The sequence below is a fragment of the Lepisma saccharinum genome, chromosome 13, assembly GCF_977018435.1.
Source record: "Lepisma saccharinum chromosome 13, izLepSacc3.1, whole genome shotgun sequence".
Taxonomy (NCBI): domain Eukaryota; kingdom Metazoa; phylum Arthropoda; class Insecta; order Zygentoma; family Lepismatidae; genus Lepisma; species Lepisma saccharinum.
Window position 1 is genome coordinate 43,038,556 of NC_139241.1, and position 27,401 is coordinate 43,065,956.

The 27,401-nt window shown below is 38.1% G+C and overlaps 1 protein-coding gene across 1 annotated transcript; it reads left to right on the plus strand.

Moving 5' to 3' along the window:
* Positions 1-812: 812 nt before the first annotated feature.
* On the plus strand, positions 813-26,011 carry LOC145996764 (uncharacterized). Its single transcript, XM_083133294.1, has 4 exons — positions 813-875; positions 4,426-4,497; positions 18,906-19,052; positions 25,876-26,011. Exons 1-4 carry the CDS (start codon positions 813-815, stop codon positions 25,999-26,001), a joined length of 408 nt encoding a protein of 135 aa, XP_082989420.1. The 3' UTR covers positions 26,002-26,011.
* The last annotated feature ends 1,390 nt before the right edge of the window (positions 26,012-27,401 follow it).

A 27,401-nucleotide genomic window follows, 5' to 3' on the forward strand; every position in this document is an offset into this window, starting at 1 on the left:
AATCCCAAAATTTAGGAACTCTGAAATTATTCCAATTTGAATTTCGATTCTGGAATTGAGATATTTACTTAAAAAAATAGGAATTTTTGGAATATATCTAGGCTAGAGTCTGGTGCCACCCACATCACATTGAGTCGTGGCTGGGGACAAGATGTGTAAAGCTCACCTCTGAACACTCTCACACCCTCATTTTATGGTACATTGCTTCTAGAAAATATCATTTTTCGACCTACTCTCTTACCTACGTAGAATGACATGAATATATCTTGACCCCTCCCCCCAAGGAATAATCCTGCGCTCCTGATAACCACTGACCACTGCATTGAAAAAAATATTATTGTAACTTAAAATTAAACCTTTAACAAGGATCAAACTAAATAAGAAAAGCATAATTGTTACAACATTGCTCATCAGGTGGAAACGTAGGAATAAGGAATGTCCAATAACGAGAGAAAATAAAACCAGTAGACTGAGCAGTCTCACCTCCGGGCCAATGTTCTCAGCAAATGGCCACGCAATTTCGCTGGTCTCGTGATCCAGGGCTACCAAATGTCTCAACGGATGCGCGTTACACGATGAAGTGAAAACTTACCTGTTTATTCATGTTCACAATAAAAACAATACGGAACACAGAATTATACGATCGCGTTTTTAGCGCACCAAGTGGCAAATCATTGAACTAAAAAATATACCATATCTGCCATATTACGATCATTACTGCAACTTTTTTCAATTGCGAATCTTTTTTTTAAAAAAATGGAATTACAGTAGGTAGAGGGTACCAAGAGACATCTACTGGCAAAGTTGTAAAGATGTTAAGCACAGGAGGGAAAAGCAATACAGGGAAGACAATGTCGCATCCATATATGGCATCCGTAAGCACAAGGCTGCAATTTCAACTGCAATTCTCAAATGTATGGCACCCACATTGACGGTGGGATATACACCCCCCATTCCCCCCCCCCACACACAATACATACATACATGGAGGACGAATTTTGTACGTACCACCCATATGATAAATATTCCTGAGCGCATCTAACCATCCAGTTTCAATACTTCAGGCCCCCCGAAAAAAATCCTGTGCACGCCACTGCTCAAGGATAACTTTTCTACTTTTTCAAAAGCTTGTCTTTTTTGTTAAAAATGCCGTATATGCTCAGAGAGGCCAATAGATACAGGACTTACATTTTAAGTGGAATCCAAGTAATTACCGTGCAAATGCCTCCACCGGATACCTAGCAAAGGACACGTTACTTTCATTGGAGATTTCACACCAAAGCGACAAGTGACACGTGTCGATTTATACTTGGTGTGAAATCCCCTTAGAATGATAAGGTGCCCCTTTATTGGAGGATTAGATGTTTATATTTGAAATTTTGACGTCACAAATCAGAAATCAGATTCTAAGTAAACAATTAAATTCTGCCCCATTTAGTTACGCGATTCTTTTCTATGAACCAAATGAAGTTATATTAAAAATGCATAAATATCAGTCTTTTCTCACGGATTTCAACTTGGATAATGTTATGTTTATGGTTTATGTGAAAAATATCCAGATAATCTAAGTATCGAGATAATTCTGATAAGATTTCAAAATTCCCTAGATATCCATCATTTATATATTCTAGTAATTCGATAATTCGAATGATCGAAATGTAGATGGCGAATATATGCAAAATTAAATATACAGGGTAAGTAAAAATGAATGAAGAAATTTTACACAGTTATTATGACGTAACTATTTATGATAGAAAATCAAACAATTTGGGGGGGGCGTGTATAGTGTGTGACCGGACCCACCGAAAATAACTCTATTCGAAGAATTCCAGCTTCCTTGGAACAAAAGTTCTCTGTTTCTCTCCCCCTTTATTTTCCTTCTTTGTGATTGAAACTAATTTGCATATAAATATGATTTCGTACTGCAGATTCAAAACATTTTGTCTTATTTTCATTTCCAATGTGTGACCAATTTATTCTGCGATCACATAGCTGTAACACACCTAGACTAACGAATAAAATGAGTCTTAATAACAAGGAGGCGAAAATCCGCCATTTTCCAAGATGGCCGCCGCATTTCTTGGGAAATCTCAAAATCGCATTAACACGTTTTATTCCCTTGATGTGAGTTACCTTTGTGCCGAATTTCAACTCGCTAGCTCAAAATTGAAAATTCTTCAAAAAACAAATTCTAAGTCCCTTAATAACAAGCAATTTCCTGGAGAACGAAGTCAGATAGTTCGATTACGTAGGAAATAAGCCCTCCGTAGTTTCCTGGAACATTCGTCGGCTTGAAAATACTTTACTTTACTATATAAACAATCAAACATTAAAACTAATCTTAATTAAATTATAATAAGCCTCATAAATATGAAACAAGTCAGAAACTCCCAAGTAAACTCTGTGAATTGTTGTTTAAGTCCACTTTATGCATAGATAAGCTAATCGGGACTGGACCTACAGTTTTAAGTGGGTTCCGGACAACTTTGCTTCAACCGGGAATTGAACCTGGTACCCCTAGATCACAAGGCAATGACGTTACCACCACGCCATCGGGGGAGTCCACTTCCAAATAAAACTTTATATCATGAAATGCATGTGACGTAAAACATTTGTTTCTTATGCATTAAATTAACTAAAATTTTACGGTTGACTCGTACAAAATTGTATAAAAATAAACATCAATATACATTTACATGTAATTAGAGGAAACCGGTATTTTAAAGTATAAACTTGCTACGAATGTTACAGAAACGTTTGTTTTGTAAGTGGACACTAAATTCATTTGCAAAATATCAATTTAATGTAACATATAGTGTAGAGTTGACACATATAAACTGACTTATTAGTGTATAACCATTTTTAAATTAAAACACAAATAATTTCTTTGAATTATGAATTGATAATAATATAAATAATTAAATCCTTGTTGGGGCATATTTCTAACACTTGTTTTTTTTTTTTAATTTGGAGGAAAATTCTACATGTGAGACAGTATGAATGCCTTAAACTCAGCCAAGATGGATTTTATCAGAGAATGTGCGTAGCCAACATCCCAAAAGAAGCGTTGATGTCCGATGTGAAAACTTTGAAGGAATTTCTGAAAAATCGTTTTGTCAATTTCCGGTGATGTGAGAAATAATTTGTCATAAAGTTGGATAATATTAAAATAAGTGAAATTACGAATGTGTAATAGTTATGCGAGAGTCATTTCAATACAAGACAGCACAAGTAAATGTATATATGAAAGGCATGAAACATCAATAATTCTTTGCTCGTATAAAACACCAATATGTTCAACTAACCAACTGAGTTTTAGATATATTCGATATGTTCATGCACACACTCATATGTAATCAAAATATTTTAGTTAAGAAGATAATTGTTTTCCGGCAGACACACAGAATAAGCTTGAAACTGAAGAATTCACATCCTCAGGTGAACCTGTCAACATCGTAAGATTTGACTTTGAAAATACTTTCGTTTTATCTCCACCGATTTGAATTTTCAAGGAGCTTGTCAAGGTTTGTTTTGTTCACTCCATGTTAAGTTAGGCTGATCCGGGCTCTGCCTACAGCGTGCAATGTGTCTTCACCGGGGATCAAATCCAGGACCACTAGATTCCAAGGCGACCACGTGAGCACTACATCGTTGGGTTCGTTTCCCCTGACAGGATGCTTCAGCCTAGAAGTAGCCTATTTTTTTTTAAACCTTCTATAAATTTAGTGTATGGAATTATATTATTGAAGGGAGATATTAAAAGATTCTGTTTTATGTTGTTAAACATTATTTGTTCTTTTGTATACAACGCGATCCGGTCGCGAAAGGCAGAAAACAGCTACGATGGGACTCGATGCGCTTACCAAATATGAGAGTCACTCTGGAAGGCCCTGGGCCTTAAATGGCTGTTCCGACAGAAAGTTAAGTTTAGTTTTTATGTAAAGATATAATCACTTTCCATATTACGTAGTCAGCTAATTTGGTTGGGTCACACATACACATATTTACTACATACACACACAGACATGCACACACACACATATTTGTATATATGTTTTGTGTGTGTGTGTGTGTGTGTGAATGTCAGCCTCCGTGGAGGGGTGGTTAGCAAATCGCGCCACGAAGACAGTGTCCCGGGTTCGAATATCCATTCATCAATTTCAGCTTATCCTCTCTCAACCCCATCTTCGCGATTAGTCAAAAGTGGCAGAAAAGGGAAATAAAATACACCGAATCAATCATATATATTTATATATACTTGTGCTGAGTAAATAATGATAACATGAACAATCGCATGTACTAATATTTCTCTTGTTGCTATGGTTTCCTATGTGTTTATTGCCATTTAAATTACGAGTGAGTTTAAAGAATAATGTTATTGTGGAAATATAATTTTTGCACACGGGCCAAATTATTGTGAAGTAGCCCAAATGGAAGACAACCGATACAGAAGGGCTTATCACTAAGAGGGCCGGAGAGACTCTAGCAATTTTGGAGGTAGGTGGGAAAAGTACATTCCATTGTATTTTCATACAAGACAACGTTTTGACCATTCAAGGGAAATCATGAAAGTGTTTTTAGAGCCTACAGAGAGTATGGCAGCCTCGTTTAAGATACTATTTCTGGGAATACAAACGATTGGAACTGTACCTCACACTTTATAGTTCAACGTTAGTGGAATGAAATTGCCCCACCATCCTGTGGACCCTTATTCGCTGCGTGACACAGCGGTGTTTCGCCTGTTTAGTCACGTTGCACTTTAGTGACAGTAAATTAGCAATTTCCATCAAAATGATGGAAATAAACACCAAATTGTCTCAAAACTTCTCAGAGAGAAGCACCAAAATTAGTTAGGAATCTCAAAAAAATAAATTCATTTAGTAATATATGACTTTCTATATTTGATACTCTCTAAGTTTCTAAGCAATTTAAGAGAATGATTGCAGTAAAGTATCCATATCTGGCTTGGAATTAGGATCCAAAGATCCCGACTCAGGTGTACAGTCACCAGCAAAAAAGGCATGCATATCCTGAAATACTCACTTAATCGTTATGTGTTTTCTTTACTCTATAGCAAAAGTTGATATTGAAATTCACTCTTCCCCGTAGAGCTATGCAACGCACACAACGCCTAGAGAAAGAGAGAGAGAGGAAGATTGAGAGAGAAGAGAGAGAGAGAGAGAGAGAGAGAGACAGAGAGAGCGAGACAGGGAGAGAGAGAGAGAGAGGAAGATTGAGAGAGAAGAGAGAGAGAGAGAGATAGATAGAGACAGAGAGAGAGAGAAAGAGAGAGAGAGGAAGATTGAGAGAGAAGAGAGAGAGAGAAAGAGATAGATAGAGACAGAGAGAGAGAGAGAGAGAGAGAGGAAGATTGAGAGAGGAGAGAGAGTATTTTAGGACCTAGGTGTCCAATTTTTATTACCGGTGACTTTACCCGCTAGACGTCTGCACGGGCGGGTTTGACCAACTATGGAAAACCTGCTTAATGAGCCAGTTTTTCTATGCGCAAACGCAGTGTTATCTAGTGGACTATACTACAAATAACCTATACCAGATACCGCACACCCTTATAATATTTAACAGGGCTGGTTCGATTCCCAGGGTAAATGGTCTAATGGGGGAATTTTTGGGCCATGTCCCAGTATAAAATTTCTTTCGAGTTCACCCAGCCTCAAATAACTAGGTACCTGGAAGCAATCCTGACGGATAGAAGCGACCGGAGCGTGGTGTTGACCAAATCAACTAAAAAATTGCATAAATCGAGGTTATGTGGGGCCCTGCCTCCGCATTTCCCGCTATATGTGCCTGCATGACGTAGCTTGCCACTGGAAACTTTTAAAAACATACTTTTAAGGCGGTAGGGCGTACTAGAACCCAAGAATAAGTTTACTTACAGGAAAAGAAATGACAGAATTTACGTTGCGAGTTATTGCTGAAAAGTCTCAGAATTTGGCGTTACATAGTAACTCAACCACCGGTTAGCTGGTACGTACAAGCACATGGCTTACTGCAGCGCGGCGCATGCGCATGCGCAGAAATAAGCTGAATTCCATGCACTGAGGTGATCTGTTTTGATTGCAATGTTTCGAGCAGTGCAACACACAAGATTCTACAGAATGCAAACTTAAATTCAATTTCGGTCCTGGAGAGAAAATCACATGGACTGTGGTTGCTTGTCGGGAGAAGGTATAAGCAGTTTTATCCTGTTTTCAGTAAATATTTAACGACGGCATTTTTCTTGTTTGTGTACAACAATACCACCAGTATGAAAATCCAAAGTAATTGTTAACAATCGTATTCATGGCACTAATCCTACGGAACTATTATAATGAAAGCAGAACAACAACATTGTTTTAGCCATTTAAAGCCTGAAATGAATTCGCCAGAAAGAAATAATTTTTGGTAGGAGGATTTACCTAACTGCAAGCGCCGTTGTCAGACATTAAAAAAAGGTACGACTTTCTTGATTTCAGTGATACATTATACTCGTGGTCATATTAACATTGGACTCATGGTTTTTTTTGTTTTTTTTTTACCTAATTGCTTTAATCAATATATGCTGACATTAGAAATAACAACTTAAGAATTTTTATATATTGATGAGAAAATCTAGAAATTTACACTCATTGGGTCTTCCCGATGGCATAGTGGTAACGTCGTCGCCTTGCATTCAAGGGGTCGCGGGTTCGATACTGGTGGAGGCACATAGTAGTTCGGATCCCATGTTTGCTTCATATTTTTATATCTTTATTATACTCTATGTGCCATGAGCTTTGATAAGTTTATTTGCTGCGTAGTAGCAACAATGCAAAATTTATAATTTAGAAAATTGACCTTAGTTAAGTAAAATAAAATTTTGAAGATTTTATAACAGAACATGGTAGATTTCTGTTCTTTCCACACCTCAATTTTCATCACTTTTTAAGTGTAGATACATCTACCGTAATAAGCTTGTCAATTACCGCTATGTTATAACATGGAAACCATGTTTCTCGCATGTGAGAAAATGGCGTTTTGCGTAAAATTGAAAAAAAAAATATGTTTACCCCACGAACCATTCACGTAAGGTTAGGTTAGGTTAGCTTAGGCAAAGATAGTAAAAAATTAAGGTTGATCGTAAACATAGTTTTGAAACGCTAATCATTGCAAAAAAAAAATGATTGTTTTCTTCATAAATCAATGGTGTTTATTCTGTTCAAGGACGCAATTCTTTCGACTTATTTCGCAATTTCTAGACGTGACCGCCAAATTTTAACTGCAGATTCGTGATTACGAGGTCATAATTAGTGAGTATACCGAATTTGAAAGCAATTGAAAATACTTCTGGTATTCTGTATTTGCTCTGGAGTGCAGTAGCAGAAACATACATAACAATTGGGAGGAGTGCTTTTCAGTCAGAAATTTCATCTAACTAATATTTTTATACATAGCTAAACAATATAGAATTTTATAAGATATATTATTCAAAAAGTATTCACTATCTATTTGGAAAGTAAACATTTTTGTACAAAATTTATCCTTTTCATTGTTCTTCTTTCTTCTAACGTAAAGTTATTCAACTGTGTTAACCATTCAGTCATAGTAATTTTTCTTAATAACCTGATAAAAAAGTTCTTGAACTGATTCAACTTCTTGAAGGTGATTCGTGGCTGTCAGAAACCATAATTCGTTAGCATATTCAAGTAAATTTATAACAATAACACAGATCTACAACCAAAATACTGCATTGGATTTTTCAACTGTTTCTTATAGATTTTTGTATGCTGAATACGGGAAAAATATTTTAAAAATCCCATCACGTCAGAGTTTCTCGCAAAAGTTGTTTTTGTGGGTGTACAGCTTCGGAATCTTACACTGAAAAAAAAAAATTGTGTGAGGTGTGAGTTATTCTCGATTTGAAAATTCTTATTAAAAAATGACTTCTAAAATAAAGATAAAGAGCAAGAAAAGAGAAAATGGAGGACAGTGAGGGGGAGAGAAGGAAATAGTGGATTGGATATGTGGGGAAGGGGGATTTGGGCCAGCTCACAGAACCATCATGTCTTCACGTGATTCATTCGGTTCTTGGGAAAAGTTGTCGTGGAGGTGTGGGTGACAACAAGATTAAACAAGCCCTGACTTGTTCTATTCAGTAACTGTACGTACAGGTTATTTTTTTAACCATCATTACTTGTTCTGCATTCAAGCTTGCCAGTAAGAGGTCATCTTCGTGCAATATGGCTCCAGGAGGCTGTGTTATTTCTCCGGATAGATTTTGTTTTATTTGTGGCGAATACACTGTTAAATAGCAACTAAGAAATAAATATAAGTGATTTTGTGAAGACAATTTATTTCGCATACTTCAAACGAAACTTTGGGATGAAGACAAGGCCTGGGCTTCCCTCCGCATAAGGTGTGCAGGAGATGCGAAGATGATCTCCGCTTGTGGTATAAGGGTAAGAAACAATCTCCTCGTTTTAGCATCCCAATGATGTGGCGTGAACAGCAGAACCACAGTAATGACTGCTACTTTTGTTCGGTCAATGTTAAAGGTTTCAATAGACGAGACAAAAAGAAATAACTTACCCAAACCTAAATTTGGCTATTCGTCCAGTCCTTCACTCCAGCGAAATTCCAATACCACATCCACCCCCTAATTTGGATGATATCAGATTGGAATCAGAAGAAGAAGATGCAATACCAGCCCAGGAAGATTCTGGCTCTGATTTTTCTATCGATGAGGGCCCTTTACTTTTTTTCTCAGAACGAGTTAAACGATCTTGTTAGAGATTTGGGCCTTTCATAAGATGCTGCTGAATTCTTGGGATCAAGACTCAAGAATAAAAACCTTCTATCACCTGGAACGTCGTTTTCGTGGTACAGGAATACAGAGAAAGAATTCACATCGTTTTATTCTAAAGAGAGAAATCTCGTTTTTTGTAGTGATGTCCCTGTTCTCATGAGGCAATTTGACATAGAATACGAATCATCCCAATGGCGCATATTTATAGACTCTTCCAAAACAAGTCTTACTGCATAATGGAAATGAATTCGCTTCAATTCCTGTGTTGGACACTCGGTGCATCTGAAAGAAAGTTATAAAGATTTGGCTCTAACTCTTGAGAAAATCAAGTACGAAGGTCATCGCTGGATGGGTTGTGGAGACTTCAAGATACTAATCACGTTGTTGGGCCAACAGTCAGGATATACAAAGTATCCCTGCTTCCTGTGCTTGTGGGATAGTATAGCCCGAGATCTTCATTGAAAAAAAAAAACCGACTGGCCACTTCGAGATGCCCTAACTCCTGGTGAAAAGAACGCCATAAGTAAAAGCCTGGTTCCACGTGAAAAAGTTCTACTCCCACCTCTTCACATCAAATTGGGACTTACGAAGCACTTTGTGGAATCTCTACCAAGAGATGGGGAGTGTTTCAAATACCTGTGCTCCAAGTTCCCGAAACTGTCTGAAGCCAATTTGAAAGAGGGAGTTTTTGTAGGACCTGACATACGTAAACTTTTGTCTGATTCCTTGTTTCCAGACTCCATGAATGAAATTAAAAGAGAAGCATGGGATTTATTTGAAGATGTGGTTCACAAATTTTTGGGAAATAACAAAGATCCAGATTACAAAAAGATTGTAGAACGAATGCTGTCTGCATTTAAAGCTCAAGGCTGCAACATGAGCTTAAAGGCTCATTTTTTACATTCCCACGTGCACTACTTTCCTGAAAACTTAGGAGCCTACAGCGAGCAGCAGGGGGGAAGATTACATCAAGATGTTATGGAAATGGAGAGACGTTACCAAGGAAGATGGGACGTGAATATGATGGCTGGATGATAAGCGGGAAACTGGAAATACTGAGAAACGAAAGCGCACCAGAAGTATGAAAGAGAAGAAAAAAAGGTTTCACAGGTCAACATTGTGAACAAACATGTATCAATTAACTGTGTTTCATGGATGACAAATTTAATTGTGTTTTAGATGATAATAAAATTCTGTTTTCTTGACCGAGAATTCTGGATTCAATACTATTTTCTCTTCTTTTGCAAGAAAACGGTACGTGCTGGGGGAAAAATGGAGGTCATATTCAGATTCAGCACACCAAGAAACATAAAATTCACTGAAAAGAACTCATGCAGTTGTTAAATTTTTATTTGCAGACCTGTGTAATAATAATAATAATAATAATAATAATAATAATCTTTAATGTAAAGTAATTATAATTATGTTAAATTCAAGTAACACTTATTAAAATATATAAATTAATTTATATTTTCTTATTATTACATGAATAAGTGAAGGGCCGAATAAGAATAATAGAGATATAAAAACATGTATTCATTATCTAGCTTGCCTGTGGTTCAGATAGGCATAATTTGTGTAAAACAAGTGCCCTTGAACTCTTGGACGTACTAAGGAGGTACTTGCGGTTGATATATACGAGTACCTTGTTGACACGTATTTGAAATGCTTTGTTTCTCTCTCACGATGCCTTGCAGTGCCATCAAGTTCTTCTGGATGGTCTTAGCGTTTGTTCCTATCGTGTGCAGCAGTCTCTTGGAACTCTGGTCTCGTAAGAAGTCACACTGCTTTTTCAGAATTTTCACGGCACACTGGCACTTAGTTTAGTCCTCTTCCTCTCTGCAGCCGTTTAAAATTACTCCACTTTCTTCCGAAACTGTTTCATCATCTGGAGCCCCAATTCTCGTAGCTTAACTTCCCCAAAATTATCTCAATTTGTCATGCATTTACTTCGGAAGCTGGCGGATTGTCCATTGTCCATTGATGACTGTGAAAATGGATATTCTCGCACACAATTTCTTGTTATCTTCCCGAACAAGCTCTGTCACTTCAGTAAACGGCGGTTCCCGCCCTCCGACGACTACATCTTGTCTGTACTAAAGGTAGCTCCTCACCACCTCTGCTTCCCTCGTAAGATGAGAGCTTGTTAATGGTGATGAATCGCCCAAGAATGGACATTGACATTCTACTTTATTTCAAAGTCCGGTTTATGCAAAGCTATGGCATGCAGTTTAAATTAGATGCGAACCACTATGTGCCTCCACCGCGCACCAAAAACTGGGATTTCGTAATTACAAGGTAACGACGTTACCAGATTGCCATCAGGGAGGTCTGGACATCGGCTCTTCTATATAGTTTCCGGTGTCATGATTCTGATATACCTGCACAAAAGTAAATCCACAAACTTCACTTTAGTGCTATCAATGACCAAACAGATTATGCAATCAACAGCCAGCACGTCATCGACACATCGACATGATGTAGTCCCATCCAAATTCTGGATGAAGTAGGTACAGAAATGATGTTTGTACCACAAGAGGTTAAGAATTCCAGTTGTCCAGAGTATCGCCGAAATGGGACTAAAGATTAGATGTGGATATCGATACCGTCCATGCGTGCTACTGGCCCTTTGGTTGTGTGCCAGAGGCGTCTGGAGGAGAAGTAGCGTGGTGAAGGAAGATCGCAACTCGTAACACACGAATCATTACATTTTTTAATATTTTTCTTCTGTGGTTTTGGTCCACTGCTTCCATTTTTTCGATGAACGGTCCCAGATGTCTTTCCTTATTCATTGAGACACACAACTTACTCTATACGGCGAACCTAGAGCACCGAAAACGAAGTCTGCGCGACCCCTTACCTTGCTAATCGTCATTATTTTTGGCATTTCCGGTATGTGTCAACAGAAGATGTCTGAGCGCAAATATATTTTAATGGTGATCTACCCTGATTAGAAGAGAAAAACTAAGATCCCCTTAGTTTCGAAATGTTATCCTTTGTTCATATCACTATCTGTATACCCTAATGAACAACCTCTATTTCAGAAAACGTTAGCCACAATTACAGGTTTTGTAGTTGTGTGCTTGTGCGTAAGTGTGCGTATGTGTCTGTGTTTCTGTACACACACGCACGCACTCCTTATTTTGCCTCTAATTTTGCGACATCATTCTCACTTTACCGAGTACATTACGGTGTTGCGATAACGTAAATGCTCCCTTTAAGGACAAAGTATGTGGCAACAAGGCAATGTCAGTTCTCAATGAGGCTCGTACCAGCGTGCAGCCTCAACGGTGCATGCTACGTTGAAAATTCAAACACATTATATTTAAAACCTCATATTTCCAACAACTTTACCCTCTTTCCATTTTTCGCCATCTGCACTAATAACGCAGTTTGTCCTTGGTGTCAGACTTTTGAAACACCCTGTATATACAGATTATAAGAAATTGAACTATTATTTTTTCGTTGGCTTAGTCTGACACTACTTTTGATGTCACCGTTGAATTCTGGAACCTCCAAAACAAAAGGTTTTAGCCCAAACATGATCACATAGCTGAAAGGGTTATTTTTAGACTTCTTGCGGCCATATTGGCCGCCATAACTAATAATATTTGATAAAGTGGGTCTTTTTAATTTCTTATTATCATAATACAGTTATGAACTGCAAATTAGGTGGAAATAAGACGTCATGAATGAAAAATAACTGCAATGAACAGGAGTAGAATCTTTGTCATGGAGGCCATTTTGAAGACGCATTACAGACAAACGAGGCTTAAAATCTTGGGGTCTGGGTCGTTTTAGGTTCGGGAATTAATGTAGTATCCGCTCCCCAAAGGGCACGTTCTCCGCCGGAAGTGAAATATTTTCCGGTGTTTCGACCCCAGTACAATGGTCATAAGATCTTGTCTTGCAGGTGAAGCAGAAGGTACGTACCTGTTGTCTCTTGCTGTCGTTGCTCGCGGACGGCCTCGACGTTGCCTTCGTCGCACATTTCCTGTTGTTTGGAACCGAATATACAGGCGAGTAATAGAGGCATTCAACAGTGTTTCTCAAAAGTTTTAGGACAACGACATTTTAAACAAGGCAACCCAAATTACGTAAGGCGCTGGTGAGTTGCGTGTAGAGTTAGGCTCAGTTTCAGGGTTGCCATATGCGCAATAGATATTTATGAAACCCGAGAAAGGAATACAACCAAGTATTATTGTATAAAACACTAAAACAATATCAGTATTACATTTGTCGCAAATAAGAAATATTTTCTGAAAGAAAGAAAATCAATTTTCTAGTATTTCATCGCTGATGAGTCTACATAAAGGAAAAGAGGAGAAAGGAAACGAAAAGGGACAAAAATGAGAGGAGAAAAGAGAGAGCGAAAGGGGAAGAGGAAAACTAAAGGAGGGAAGAAAAGATAGGACAGATGTGGATAGGAGACGTAATGAGGAGAAAGGGAAAAGATGCGAGGCGAGATGAGAAAAATGGAGCAAAGAGGAGAAGAGAGGAGAGGAGAAGAGGAGGTTTGAGAGGAGAGGAGGGACGAGAAGAGGGGAGTTGAGAGTAGAGTAAAAGAGAGAACATGAGAGAATGAAAAGAAAGGGAGATGAGTGCAGTGGGGTCGGAAATCTAAGACAGGAGAGGAGATAAGAGGAGTGTAGATGAATGGGATGGAGACAAGAGGCGAGAACAGAAGGGAAGGCGATATGACATATAAGCAAAGGAGAAGAAGGGGAGAGAAGGAGAGAAGAGAAAGGAGACGAGAGGACAGATGAGGTATTTGTAGAAAATATCGTCTCAGCGTCAAGAATTGATGCATTGCTCAAAATATCGATATGAAACATTCAATAATATTTTATAATGAATAGAGGAATGTATTAGATCGGTGCGAAATGCCTTTTGGCTGAGTTCAGGGCGAGATAAAATCTGGCACGTAAGATCTTTGATTCTATCTGCAATTATACCACTAAAAACATGAATGTAATTTTCATATTTATAAGAATTATCCAATTTTTCTCCACTTCTCAGTTCTTTGAAATGGAGGTTCTATTTAACATATCTCCCCCCCATCGTTAATTCCAAACAGAATAATTCCGTTTCACATGGCGTGGACAATGAACACAATGGGATATGTCTAAAACTTACGAAAATATTCTGCCACCGGAAGGGTTTGAACCTATGACCATCAGGTTGACAATCTACAACAGTAACCACTTTTTTTTTTTTTTTTTTTTTTAATAAAGGAATACCCCTACGCGGTGATATTCCCCGTCATTCACACTTTCTCAACTTTTACACTTTTCAACTTTTACAGTATTCTCAGTTTTTCACGTTTGGACAAACACAAATACCCATGCCTTACCCGGGACTCGAACCCGGAACCCCTGGCGTTACAGCGCGCTGTGCTAACCACTCCGCCACGGAGGTCGACACCACTACCCTACAAACTTTCGTTCTTGAGATTAGCTAGGAGGAGCTGACCAGGGTGAAATATAGATGCAATTCTCCTCTTACATGTAGTGTGTAGAGAATACTTGTTTGTAACAAAAAAAACGAAAGTACTACGAATCGGCGCAAACATTTAATGGAGAATTGCACATGATGAAAACTTTTCTTTCGATATTTGCGGAGGTATCCTTGCTTTGAACTGGAGTGGGTAAAGGGGTAAAATTAGTATGTCCTAAATTACCAGAAATAAGAATAGTTATTTCATGAATATTTGTCAATGTCTTTGAAGCAGTACACAATTGACGTTAGAATATCATAATTCACGATCTTATACGTAAAAATATCCCTTTGAACATGTGTCAATTCATTTATTTGCTTATTTTTTTTAGTAAATTCCAGATGCATAACAATGTAGCCACTCTACACTGCTATTACAAATAATGTTACAATGCTCTTTTTTAATAAAAGGAGAATAAAAAAAATAACACGTCGTAAGGAGATTAGAACCTGGGACCGCTAGATGCCCTGTCGAGAACTCTAAGCACTACACCACACCTTTACTTTCCGGTCAAACAAGAATTTTTATATATTCAGTCACTCCAATATTGTAAATGTCGTTGGATATTGATGTAGTTGAACTTTTACTTTAATTTTGAATTGCTTTTCTTGTATTAGCAGCTATCTTCGAGAAAAAAAATTCGAAGTGATGAAGAGAATCGAGAATATTGGTAGCTGTTGTGAAAATGCGAGTTATTTCTTCTAACTTATTATTGTGATTAGACATTATTAATTTAAAATATCTAGAGGCTTCTACATTGCAGGACGCATTAAGTACGTTTTATGCACAGTAAGGCAAATCGGCTCTCGACCTACAGTTTAAAGTGGCCACATTGTGCCTCCACCAGGTATCGAATCCGGGACTCCTTAATCACAAGGCGGCGACGTTACAGCTATGCCATTGGGAAGGCTTCGAAGAATTTGAACGTTTATAAATAATGTAAGCTTTATTTCCACCTTCGAATCCTCAAACTACATGCACAGCATGTATAAAAGTGCATGCTTTTCTCGTTTTCGTGACATTAAAAATCAACTGGCATAAGTATATTTATGATGAATTGGAATGATAATTATAAAGAATGATAAACGGCCAAACCTAAATTAGAATCTACTTAACATACAGGTTTATGGAAAAATTATTCTGTGGTTTTATTAACCCTCTGCTGGGAACGTTAGAAATAATACGTGGATGGGCACTTGGTGGTGTTTTAAGACCCCGAACTTTATGTTTTAAGGAAATTAAAATTGGTGGATAGCATGCAAATCATTACTGTAATTCAAATAAGTGTTTTCACCTTAAATTTATTTTATTATATTAAAATATGTCATTCAGAATAAACTTTAGTAGAAACAATAAACCTAAATATTTATTGGGGTCCTCAAAGGCCCCAAGAGTCCGTACGAAATGCCATTATATTTAGGACCAATTAACAAAAAAAATTAAATTAGTTTTTCGGTTATAATATGACGATGCTATAGGAAATAAATCAAAATAATATATTTCAACCGTTGGTGATACAGGTATGTAAAATTTAGTCGTTACCCTTGAAAAAACACATGTGGGATATCAAAAGACCCCACGTCCTCAGCAGAGGGTTAATGAGAAATGAAATGAGCACTTTATAATTATTATGTAGAATATCTTTGTTTTGCGTTTCCTTACGCAACAGCAAATACATTTCATAATACTGTTCTGAACAGTAGACTTTCGTCAGTACACAAGGCATTTCGTCTGTTGCAGTATCACAGGAACAGAACATCGTTCTGCAATGTAGAAGCCTCTAGATATTTTCCATTAATAATGTTTAATCACAATAATAAGTTAGAAGAAATAACTCGCATTTTCACAACAGCTACTACCAATATTCTCGTTTCTCTTCATCACTTCGAATTTTTTTTCTCGAAGATAGCTGTTAATACAAGAAAAGCAATTCAAAATTAAAGTAAAAGTTCAACTACATCAAATCCAACGACATTTACAATATTGGAGTGACTGAATATATAAAAATTGTTGTTTGACCGGAAAGTAAAGGCGTGGTGTAGTGTTTAGAGTTCTCGACAGGGCGGTCCCAGGTTCTAATCTCTTTACGACGTGAGATCGTGGCGAGAGCGTAAGTCTACGGAAGACGCCTGCTTGTTCTTTCAGACGAAATACGTAACAATCGTTCTTCACATTTGTGTCAAAAATACTTGCATTGTTTCCATGCCATACTACTGTTGTCATGGAGTTCTTATACATGCAAAATCAAAAGTTACTCTTACAATAAAATGTGCTTCAACGTAGAAAGTCTTCGAATTGTAACTCCTTTGCCCAATAAGCTTTCTCCAACGTGCCAATAGAAAAGTTACGCCTTTTTAGGAAAGGTAAATATAATACTCTTAATTCTTGCCAGGACAAATTCCCAAAGTTCTGAGGATATGCGACAATTTCACAGTGGATACAAATTGCCTCATTTTCTTTGAGAACAAAACATAGTGTCTCAGTAGCTCTTCTTCATTTAATATACAAGGTAATATTCAGCTAATAGGATTGTAATGTACAAAAAGAAAACCAAAAAGCCATGAAAAACTACAAAAAAATCTGTTTTACCCATAGACTTGCAATTTTATTTTGCCAGTCAGTGAAAACATACGTAGATAAATCAAAGCCAAGTGACTGTCTCTGACAACACTGTGAAGCTCCTTTTCACTTCTATCGATATCACGGCGCAGGATTCCTGCACAGTTGACATCTGAACAACCAGCAGGATTATTCAGAAGTCATGTATAATGAATTTGTTCTTATGGCGGACTGAGAATAGCTTGTCAGTCTAACGGTAGCTCTCCAGTACAACAATTTACATATTGGTCAAGGACGGAGAGGGATGAAGTACTACTTTAACCAGATTTCCTGGAACCAAAGTTGTTTTGCTTTTGAAAAAAGTAAACTCTGAAATTAAATTCTAAGAAATGGTCCTCCTCTCGTGAAAACATACAATAAGCAAGATAATGTAAAAAAAAAGATTAAAATGTACTAAAATGCCATAACCGCCTTCAGAGAAAAATGTCATATCCAGAGGAAGGTATTTCAGGACAGAGTGATAATTATGACTAGAGAACGGATTTTAAGGTGCAGCACCTTTCAAAAAATATAGCTGTTTGTGATATGTATTTTAGGACATGAAATCAAGTAAAATAAACACACTTTGTTGCCCCTTTTTGATCCTTCAGCACCTTTTCCCTTCCTTTTCTTTCAGGTTTTGTTAAGAAATTGTACAGAAAAATAAACGATTTTCACTCATCTTGAGCAGCTACATAATATCCTCTAGTCTCATTCTGTAGAGCAAAACGGGAGCTATAAAATAGTATAGATAGTTCCGAAGATAATGTAGCAAAAGATAATGTGGAAGCTTTTGCAACTTCGACTGAACTCCCTTTCCGCGTGCTTACAAGATATGCTCCATTGGTTTCAGTTGATGCTGAGCGGAGTTTCTGCACATTCTGTAGAAGGAACTCCAAGCGTCAGCGACTTATATTCCAAAACATAGAAAGGTTGAGCTAATCCAGTATAACAAGCTGGTTGAAACCCAGTAAATGCTACGTTTACTTCCTAAATATTGGTTACTTTATGCAATTATAACTAATTATATTATTTACTACAGTGTTGAAACCTTTTTTTCCCTTTTCCGACCATAATTTTGCACCTTAAAATAACTTCCATAATAATGGCATGCTTAGTAAACACTTAATACTACGTAGAATATTCTGTAATCTGTCTAAACAATCGCAAAATTGAATTATACAGGGTGGCCATGAATTAAGGGGCACCTTTTGTCACTGTAAGATTTGTATGAATTGAGTATTATTCTTCCCTTTTTATCTCTCTTTACACGTATGTAAAATCTAACAAACATAGAGGAAGAAGTGGAGGTTGTTTAAGAAAAGCAGCAAGTCGCCTAAGTATTGAGCAGCGTGTCAAATGTGTCCGTGTATTCCGTTACCAATAACGTGTAGGTGAAGTTCAGCGACGATGCTGCAGGAATGTGGACCTGTAGCATTTAACAGTGACACTATCTCAAGAATCAACAAGTTATTTGATGCAACCGGAAGTGTTTCAGACCTTAAAAATCTTGTAAGCGACGAACAAATAGAAGGAAAGCCAATTACGTCTCCAAGCTTACATTGATTTAAATAGAGCTCAAATTGATAATTATCTGGAAAACAGATAACATTTCCATTGTGATGTCTCAGTAACTATCTTCAGAAAGTAAAAAGTTGACAATACTGATTGATTGCTTGCTTTATTTTACTTCGCTTCTTGTGCCACTTTTGGCTAATTTGCGAAGATAGGGATGAGTGATGATATGATGAAATTGATGAATGGACACTCGAAAACATCCATGCTCAGGCCAAGATTCGAACCCGGGACCTCTGAACCCCTGGCGTCGTAACACCATGTGCAATATTATAAGTACTGTTCTCATTGTTAAACGTAATTGATTATTAAAAGGTGCTCCTTAATTCGTTGCCACCCTGTATAATAAATGCAAAATATGAACAGAATCTAGATTTATCGTGAATGTTTCGTTTTGTAGCGAATTGCGTCTGCTCTAAACCCTACTAACACTAAAGATAGCATTATTTTCAGATATCCATACAATCCACGTTCGACATCCGTCCAAAAGCCTTGGGGAGCTACAATCGTCCCACAGCCGCTCATCAAGGGAAAGGATGTCACAATTCCAACGTCTCGCATAATGCACCAAATGCAAGAGTAACCTATACATACGGAGAGGTACAGTCTTAGAAAAAAATACCTGGGCCACGGGACGTAGAATTTCGTAACGTCTTAAAGCCTGTTGTTTATGCAACCCAAATAACAAAATATTCGCTTAAGTTTGCCTGGTGATTCCGAGTTCTCGGGAAGGATTGAGCTTTGATAGCATGAGTCACATGACTCGTGCCCCAGCCACAACAAACAGCTGGGTGCTACGATGCCTCCAGAAGAAAATTTCAGGAACTGGTTTCTTGACAAGAGCTACTCGTAAGGAAATACTATTCTTTCGAGTGATATTAGAGTCATTGTCAAGAAGGTTCGCTTAAATGATGGTTCTCATCACAGACCACATGCCACACGTTAATTGTTTAAGTCCAGTTCATGCACTGGACCTACAGATTAAAATGGGATCCGAACCAAATGCGTCTCTATTTGGTATTGAATTCGGAAGCCTTTCATTACATGGCGAAGACGTTACCACTACGACATCAGAGAGGCAATGGAACCCCTTGAGAAAGAGATAAGCGAAAATTGCTACGTGACAAACCATATTTGCCCGTAAATTTTAAAAATAAGACAATATTTTGTACTGACAGTTTCGAACCGTGGGAGTCCCGGGTTCGATACCCGGTGGAGGCACAAGTGGTTCGGATCCCACTTTAAACTGTAGGTCCAGTCCCGATTAGCCTTACTGCGCATAAAGTGGACTTAAAACACCAAATCAAACCAAACCAAATGGAACCGTGGGAGAGGCATATATTTTTTTGTACCATCGTCCATTTCACGAGTTTATAATTCTTCCTCACCGACTCGAGTAACGCGAGTGGTAGAAGAAAAGCGAAGTAAAATAACTGAAACAGAAATGAAAGGAAAAAGCGAAATAAATTTTATTCATAATATTCTGCAGTCACTTGAGTTGTATTCACGGGATGCTATCTTTAAAGAAAGCCGTGGTCTCTTCCTTGTCTTTTTCGCTTTCTTTGTGCTCTTGCTTCCCCCGTCACGATTGGTCTAAAACTAATTAATGCGACGTTAATTAAACAATCCAAACAACGAAACAATGCACAATCAACTGCACAAAACAACATTCCAAATGTTTTCGAATCGGAAAACAATTGAGATGCTGTAAAATGACTTAAGATGCAGTAATAAAGTGGGAATTCGGTACCGTATAGAATTAAATCGGTAGAGATGTTCGATTTGATTAGATGTTTGTTATTTAGATTTGCTATTCTTTCACTTTTGGCAAATAGCGACGATGAAGATGAGTGATGCTATGATGAAATTGATGAAGGGACACTTACCAAGGACACCCACGCCCAAGTCGAGATTCTAACCAGGGACCCATGGCATCGTAGCGCGCTGTGCTAACCGCTCCTCCATGGAGTGGACATTATACCATATTTTGTGTGCTCAATTGGGATCAATCAATGGAATGAATAGGCATATTATATGATTAAAAAATTCATATCATAATACCACTTCATATTATTCGGCACGAAGTAACATCAGAGACATTCAATCTTAAATTTTTGCCTTTCAACTAATTCTTTGAATTCAGGTTAATCACAACATTAAGATAAATTATGAAGCAAATGATAGTGAATGTGGGATATTATTACGAATTACCTGACAGAAACAACATTAAGCAGGCTCGGTGGTCAAGCTAATTAAGTGATTGACATTCGATATCGTCGCCAAAGTTTCCGGGTTTGAGTACCGTCCTTGTCGGGGGTGTTTGACTATTTCGTCATCAATTTCATGTAATGGTCACTCGTCCTTATCGTCGCGATCATCGAACAGGGAATAAAAATTATAAAAATAAATACGATGGAAGAGTACTTATTTCATCTCTCACGAAATCTCCTACAAAACCGGAATATATAAAATACATGTATATTCATTCACATACATTTTCGATTTCTATATTTAACTAATCGAGACCGAGAACGGGAGAACAATTTTCAATTCGACAAACCGAGAGACGGAGACACTGTCAAGTCTCGTTTCTTCTTGGCACCTCCGTAATCGAGTTGTTCTGTTTGTCATTGGCTTTGTATTGGCAATTATTGTCATTATTCTTCCCCTGCAGGTAAACCATAACGATGAATTATGATGAAATGAAGCAGATAAAAGGGCAAGATCAAGAAAGTCATGCCTGTTCGGGACTCCAACCCAGAACCTTATGTAACGAGATTTGAAATTCTGGAGAAGGCGTCCGTGTTTCGCTTGGTTTTCTCTTTCCTCTACTTCTCTTATATTATCATACATGTATAATAAAAATGGATCTGATACGATATGTTGCGATTCATAATTGTGCTGGTTAGATGCTACAGATGTGAACTCCAACCTGCAATATATTATTCCCTTTTGTTTCGTATCTGGTTGAACATGAAATTTTCTTACATTGTAACAATTTCTTTCTTAGTTTTGGTTTGGTGCACAGATATGCTAATCTGGACTGGACCTTCAGTTTAAAGTGGGATACTAACCACTATGTGCATCCACAGTGTATCAAACCCGGGATCCACTGATTACAAGGCGACGACGTTATCACTACGCCATCGAGGAGGCCCCATGACAAAATGTTATTCACTCGATCTCTACCATAATTTATTTCAGCATTTACATTTTCGTTTTCTTTTTCTTTTTTCCTTTTGTTAACTACTCTTATACAACTCTTTTTGCGTCTTGGAATTTCTTCTTGTTTCAGGAAAAAATAATACATGCAGGCTGTATAAAAATTCCCCGTTCAAATAGATAAAACGTTCACTCTCGAGAACTAATTTACATGTTTATCACTAACGTAACCATTAGGAAGGAAACTATTGAAATGTTAACTGATATAACTGCAGATGAAACAATACTTACAGCCACTGACGAAATATCTATTCTTGTGTAGCCTCACAGACAACAAGTATATGGTGAGTCATTCACTCTTGCTGACTACGGGCGAAGGTCACTGAACTAAAGGGTGGTGGCAAGCAAGCAGGCTTCTGCTCTACCAAAGACGAGGTCACGTGTTCCAGTTATCAATGGCGTACGAAATAAGGAGGAACACAGCTATCTGACGTATGTTTTGGTCCCGTCATTGCACGTATAACACTTTATCATCGTGGCCTTGAAGTTCCCTCAGGGCACTTCTGCGTAAAGGCTTCTCAGCTAGAAGCATATCTTCCCCATTGAGTGGAGGAAAAGTGGGTGCGTATAGAGGTCCTTCAACTTTCGTATTCTTTTTCATTTCAGAACCCGTGCTGTATCGTCGACTTAATCCAATCTATCCGATGTAGGTTTTAGGTTCTGTTTCTGTTCGGTTACTTCACGTTGTCTTCCTGCTTATGTTATTCGCGACGAAGGTTCTGGATTCGATAATCTGGACAATAACGGGATTGTGTTGGTTGCTTGATTTGGTGTCTTAAGTCCACTTTATGTCCTGTTAGGCTAATCGTGAATGGACCTACAGTTTAAAGGGGGATCCGAACCACTATGTTCCTCCACCGAGTATCGAACCCGGGATCCCTTAATTACAAGGCGCCCACGATCCCACTGCGCCATCGGGGATTGTGTTCGAAACGAATGAATCAAATTTGAGTGATATGATATGCAACCATTGGAAGACTATTGAAAGAAAAGCTATGGGAACCTGCCAGTTTTTCTACTGCAGACAGGAAACCATAAACATGGAAGAGAAGCTTATATTCTATGAAATCTGACTCTATGTGCTCGAATACTGGCTAAATATAATCCATAGAGGCATAGCAACGTTAAACAACCTCTTATATGATACATATAGGTTTAAAAAGGTCGAAATACAAAGATTGTGTGCGCCTCACTGATGGCCGATACCAGGTGATCGCACATAGTGGTTCGGATCCCACTTTAAACTGTATGCACTTCAGATTAGTCTATCTGTGCCGGTGACTCAGTCGGTAACGCGTCTGACTACCATGCTATAGGCCCCGGGTTCCATTCCCGGCCGGTTCAAGCCCGGGAACTTTTCTAACGTTGGAAGCGGCCCCAGCGCCCACCCAGCGTCGAATGACATGGGTACCTGGGGGAAACCCTGGGAGTAAAAGCGGTCACATCACTCCCACTCACGAACGAATCAAGAAAGTGTGGGGCGTTACCCCCACACCCCCTATACGCCTTCATGGCGTAGCGCCAAGCACAGGTGAGAACTTTACCTTTTTTTTTTTGCATAAAGTGGACTTACAACAAAATTTAAACTTGCGATAAAGATTATGATAAGGTATTAAAGAATTGGTTCTAACACATTTTTTTATTGTTTACCAATGACATTGTTAACTAATATTATTAATTTCAGTTTCAAGATGAAATCGGCTACGAAATAAAAGGAGTGGGTTCATATTTCTGTTACGAAATTCCACTTTTGTAGTAGACCTGTGCCACACTAAGATGTGACGTAATAAACAAATCTGAGACACTTTCAAAGTATTAAATTGCTATCTACGTATTTGGGAAAAATCTTTCAATATAATACTTTTTTTGGACGCGTCAAATCATAGTATTTAATTCCTGTTTTAGCAGCTTTAAGAAACCTGATTTTGGGGGGGGGGGTTACAAATGCCCTTTCTGCTCCCGTCAAGTTACGCCTATGACAAACAGGAATTCAAAGTAAAAGACTGTCCCGACTAAATCGGGAGACACGTCTGATAGATTTACAATTGGGAAAATCATAATTAAGCGTGTAGTTGAAAACAACCTATTTTCATATATTGCATGCAGCTCTACTTTTTCTGCAATGTGGATCAAGAACTGGGGACGTGGAGAAGCACTCCACGTAACCAATAGTCACGTGACCCTCTTTGCTTTCCTGTCATGTTGACCTTCGCGTGGAACACATTTCTCGGTGTTAAGACAGGCAAAATCACCCGATCATCGAAGGGTGCAATATGTGTTGCCTACCCTCCTGCATTACTTGCTCCTATTAAAGCCTTATGGGGAAGAACTTTTTTCCATGACTGTACGTACTGCTGTATAGAGATCCTTAATTCATGCATTTCCTTTTCAGCAAGAAGAAACACGAAGTCATGAAACGCGGGCCTCCTCGACAGCCTGGTGGTTAAGGTTGTCGCCTTGTAGTCAAGGGTTCTCGGGTTGGATCCCGGTGGAGGCCCCTTACTTGTTTTTCTCAAAAACCTGACTCGAGAGAATAAAGCGCGGTTGAGTTTTTTTCGAATATTTACCCGAATGGGCTTAGATCAGTGGTTGTCAACTTTTTTCAGTCCGGGACCCACCTAGAAGGACGTTACACTTCATGGGACCCACAAGCATGGGCGACAGCAGTATTACTTGTAGGGGCGTGCAACCAGTTTAAAACATAGTTTTTTCTCACATCGAGTAATTTAAGAAGCCCTCCTTTATGCTTGCTTAAACAAATTACACATACTTCATTCTAAAAAAGTAAATATGTAATTTGAAATACTAATTTACTCCAGTCTAACATCTAACTACACACACATGCTGAAATTGAAAACATTTTTCTTTTACTGCCCGAACTAATGTGACTCATGTGCAATGGTAGCGCGAATAACAGAAATGTACAAAATGGGTTGAATTTAAATAGTTAAAACAATATAATTATCTCAGTCATTTAAATGTAAGAGCTTATAATACACATTCAATAATTTTTCGAGCCCGACTTCGCGACCCACCAAACAACCTCTCTGAACCCATCAGTGGGTTGCTCCCCATAGGTTGAGAAACGACGGTTTAGAATTCATAGAAATCATCTTCCTTCGATGTATTCTCAAGAGGGGTGCTGTAGCAAAGAAACGATACTTGAGCTCAATAACGGAGCTCAAACAAGATGAGAAAGGCCGACCCTTGTGGCGGAGTGGTTAGCACAAAGCGTCCTGATGCCAGAGATCCCGGGTTCGAATCCCGGTCTGGGCGTAGGTGTTCTATGTGAGTGTCCCTTCATCAATTTCGTCATATCACTCATCCTCATCTCCGTGATTAGCCAGAAAGTGGCAGAAAGACAAAGTAAGGTGAACCAAATCAATCAATCGATCAATAAAATCAACGAGATGAGAAGAACCGCGGCAAACTCGCAAACTAAAGGGGATATGTCCTTGTTTTCTCTTCGCATTTCAAATTCAATTGTGCCCAAGTGCCTCCCTGAGATATCTAGAAAAACTTCATGTAATTCGAATAGTGAAATTGTAGCGATATTTTTATTAGAAATAATGTTTTCTGTGATTTAGAGGTTGTACCAATAAAATAACTATAAAATGTTGCACCAGAGACAGAACGCTGTTTTCCGTAAGGTGCCTAGAAGGACATAAAATTAGTTGGCCTGTGTCTAATATCTGTGGATCATACGAAAGTACAAAAAGACAAAGACGTATTTTAATATTATTTATTACTATCATTACTGCAACTACTACTCGTGGCTATCCATTTGTGGTTTGCGTTCCGGTTATTGAGTGGAACCACGCACTGGCGATTACGTATGGGAAAATACCGCACATTTTGGCACGGTAATCAGCTGATTGCATCGCCCATGCTTCCTCCGCTCCCTTGCGGTTGAAAATTCGACGAAAGCGCCACAGAGGTTTTCTCATTTTGGACAAGCTGCGTATTTCCAATAAATTATTTATAGTATTATTTATAGTATCTTTTCATTTCGTATTAATTCAGGTGCGTAGGAACAGGGACACCAACAAACACCGAATAAGATGAATATGGAAAAATTCTCAAAATAGACAAAACGAGAATGCGACTTTTGTCGTTACGATTTCGATTGATTCTGCAATTGGTGCACATTGTGCCCCACTTGCACAGCACAGGTGCTAAACGTGCTTTTGATTCTCTCTAGTCAGGTGCGGACAGTGCACTCTCCACGCCCTTACAAAAAGATTTGACGATAACGCGTTATCGTTATGCTCAGATGGAAGTACATGAACTTGCAGTCTCTCTCCCTATGAAGCTATCTTCTGAATAACCGACATTGACAAGCAGGTACGATCTTTTTCTTCAGACTAACATCATCTTCGAACCATTCACACAAGAACTGCTTGTGAAATAAGTTGTATTATTTACTACAAACTAATGTCGGTTCTTAGGAATTAGTTGTACTATATTTCTCACGAAAATTAAGTAGTTCTTGTAATTACATTTACTGCCATCTAGTGCACAAAATTAAATCAATACGATTAACATCCCACATACTGTACGTCGTGGGGTAGGGCGTCGCAGCATCCCACATTATATGCAAGAAACCCGGTGGAGTCACATGGTATGGCGGTTCGGATCCCACTTTAAACTGTAGCTCGTCCAGATTAGCATTTCTGTGCATAAAGTGGACCAATTCAAATATATATAAGAAAAAATTAAAGGGTAGACCAGAAGAGAAGATTTCACTAAATTTTTCATCGTATTTCACAACATTGGTTGGTATGCATTTCGATTAGCTAATTTTATTTCCTTATGAAACAGTACTTTGTAAATGCTCTACATAAAACATCTAATGTATGCAAAATCCATGCTAGAAGATTACGTGCAAAGGAAAAACTTTATTTAATTAAAAAATTGTACTGTCTTGAGTTTTTGTTGTAGATATACCTGTTCTTAATTGTTATCGTTTCTGTATTTAATCTTGTGGTGACTACAAATGCTTGTGAAAGTGGACTCATTTTCACACCAGAGAGGAGGTCACACAGCGAAAGCGATGAACACCGTACGTTCCATTCATCGAGGACATCCTTATACATCTGATGTTACACAGGACAAGAGTTTGAAATAAAATAGCATATTTTTGGAGATAAGTTGTAGGATGTTGAGTTATATATGTTTTGTTGGCTTACGATTATGATGTTAAGTTCCAAAAAGGGAGAAAGGTAAATGAATGGCCATGCATTACTTTTACCAAGGGTTTGTTTTTCCACCAATAGATGGCACTGTTAAAAGAAAGGGGCATGCCTTTGAGGTAAGAAAATCATTTTGATTGGCCATGGAACGTGTACAATAAGTTGGCTTTCTTAGCCCTGCCAGGAAGAGTTATAGCCAAGCAGAGAAAGGGAAACGGAGTAGTGGTATTATTACAATGGTGTATAGTGGTCTTAAGTTTCTAATAGTGTAATAGTTGAGCACAGGGCTACTTCTTCTGTTTAGGTTGGGACCTATTACCATAATTTACCTTGTAAATTAAAATAATGGGCATTTTTTTTTGCTATATAAACTATATAGACACGAAATAGTCACCACCGTCAATTTTTTATCAAGATGGTTTACAATACAGGGTTTTCGAAAAGTCCTTCCTACATTTAAATTCACTATAACTTTATAAAGAGCAGATATATTTCAGTGAAATAAAGTTTGTACTTCACAGCAGTATTTAAAGTT

What these genes read in the sequence shown, in the direction of transcription:
- LOC145996764 (XM_083133294.1), top strand. Translation starts at nt 813, where the DNA reads ATGTTAAGCACAGGAGGGAAAAGCAATACAGGGAAGACAATGTCGCAT. An exon ending in CGCATCCATATATGGCATCC is followed by an intron (nt 876 to 4,425) that starts GTAAGCACAAGG and finishes ATTGTGAAGTAG; the next exon opens with CCCAAATGGAAGACAACCGA. An exon ending in TAACCTATACATACGGAGAG is followed by an intron (nt 19,053 to 25,875) that starts GTACAGTCTTAG and finishes GATTCTCTCTAG; the next exon opens with TCAGGTGCGGACAGTGCACT.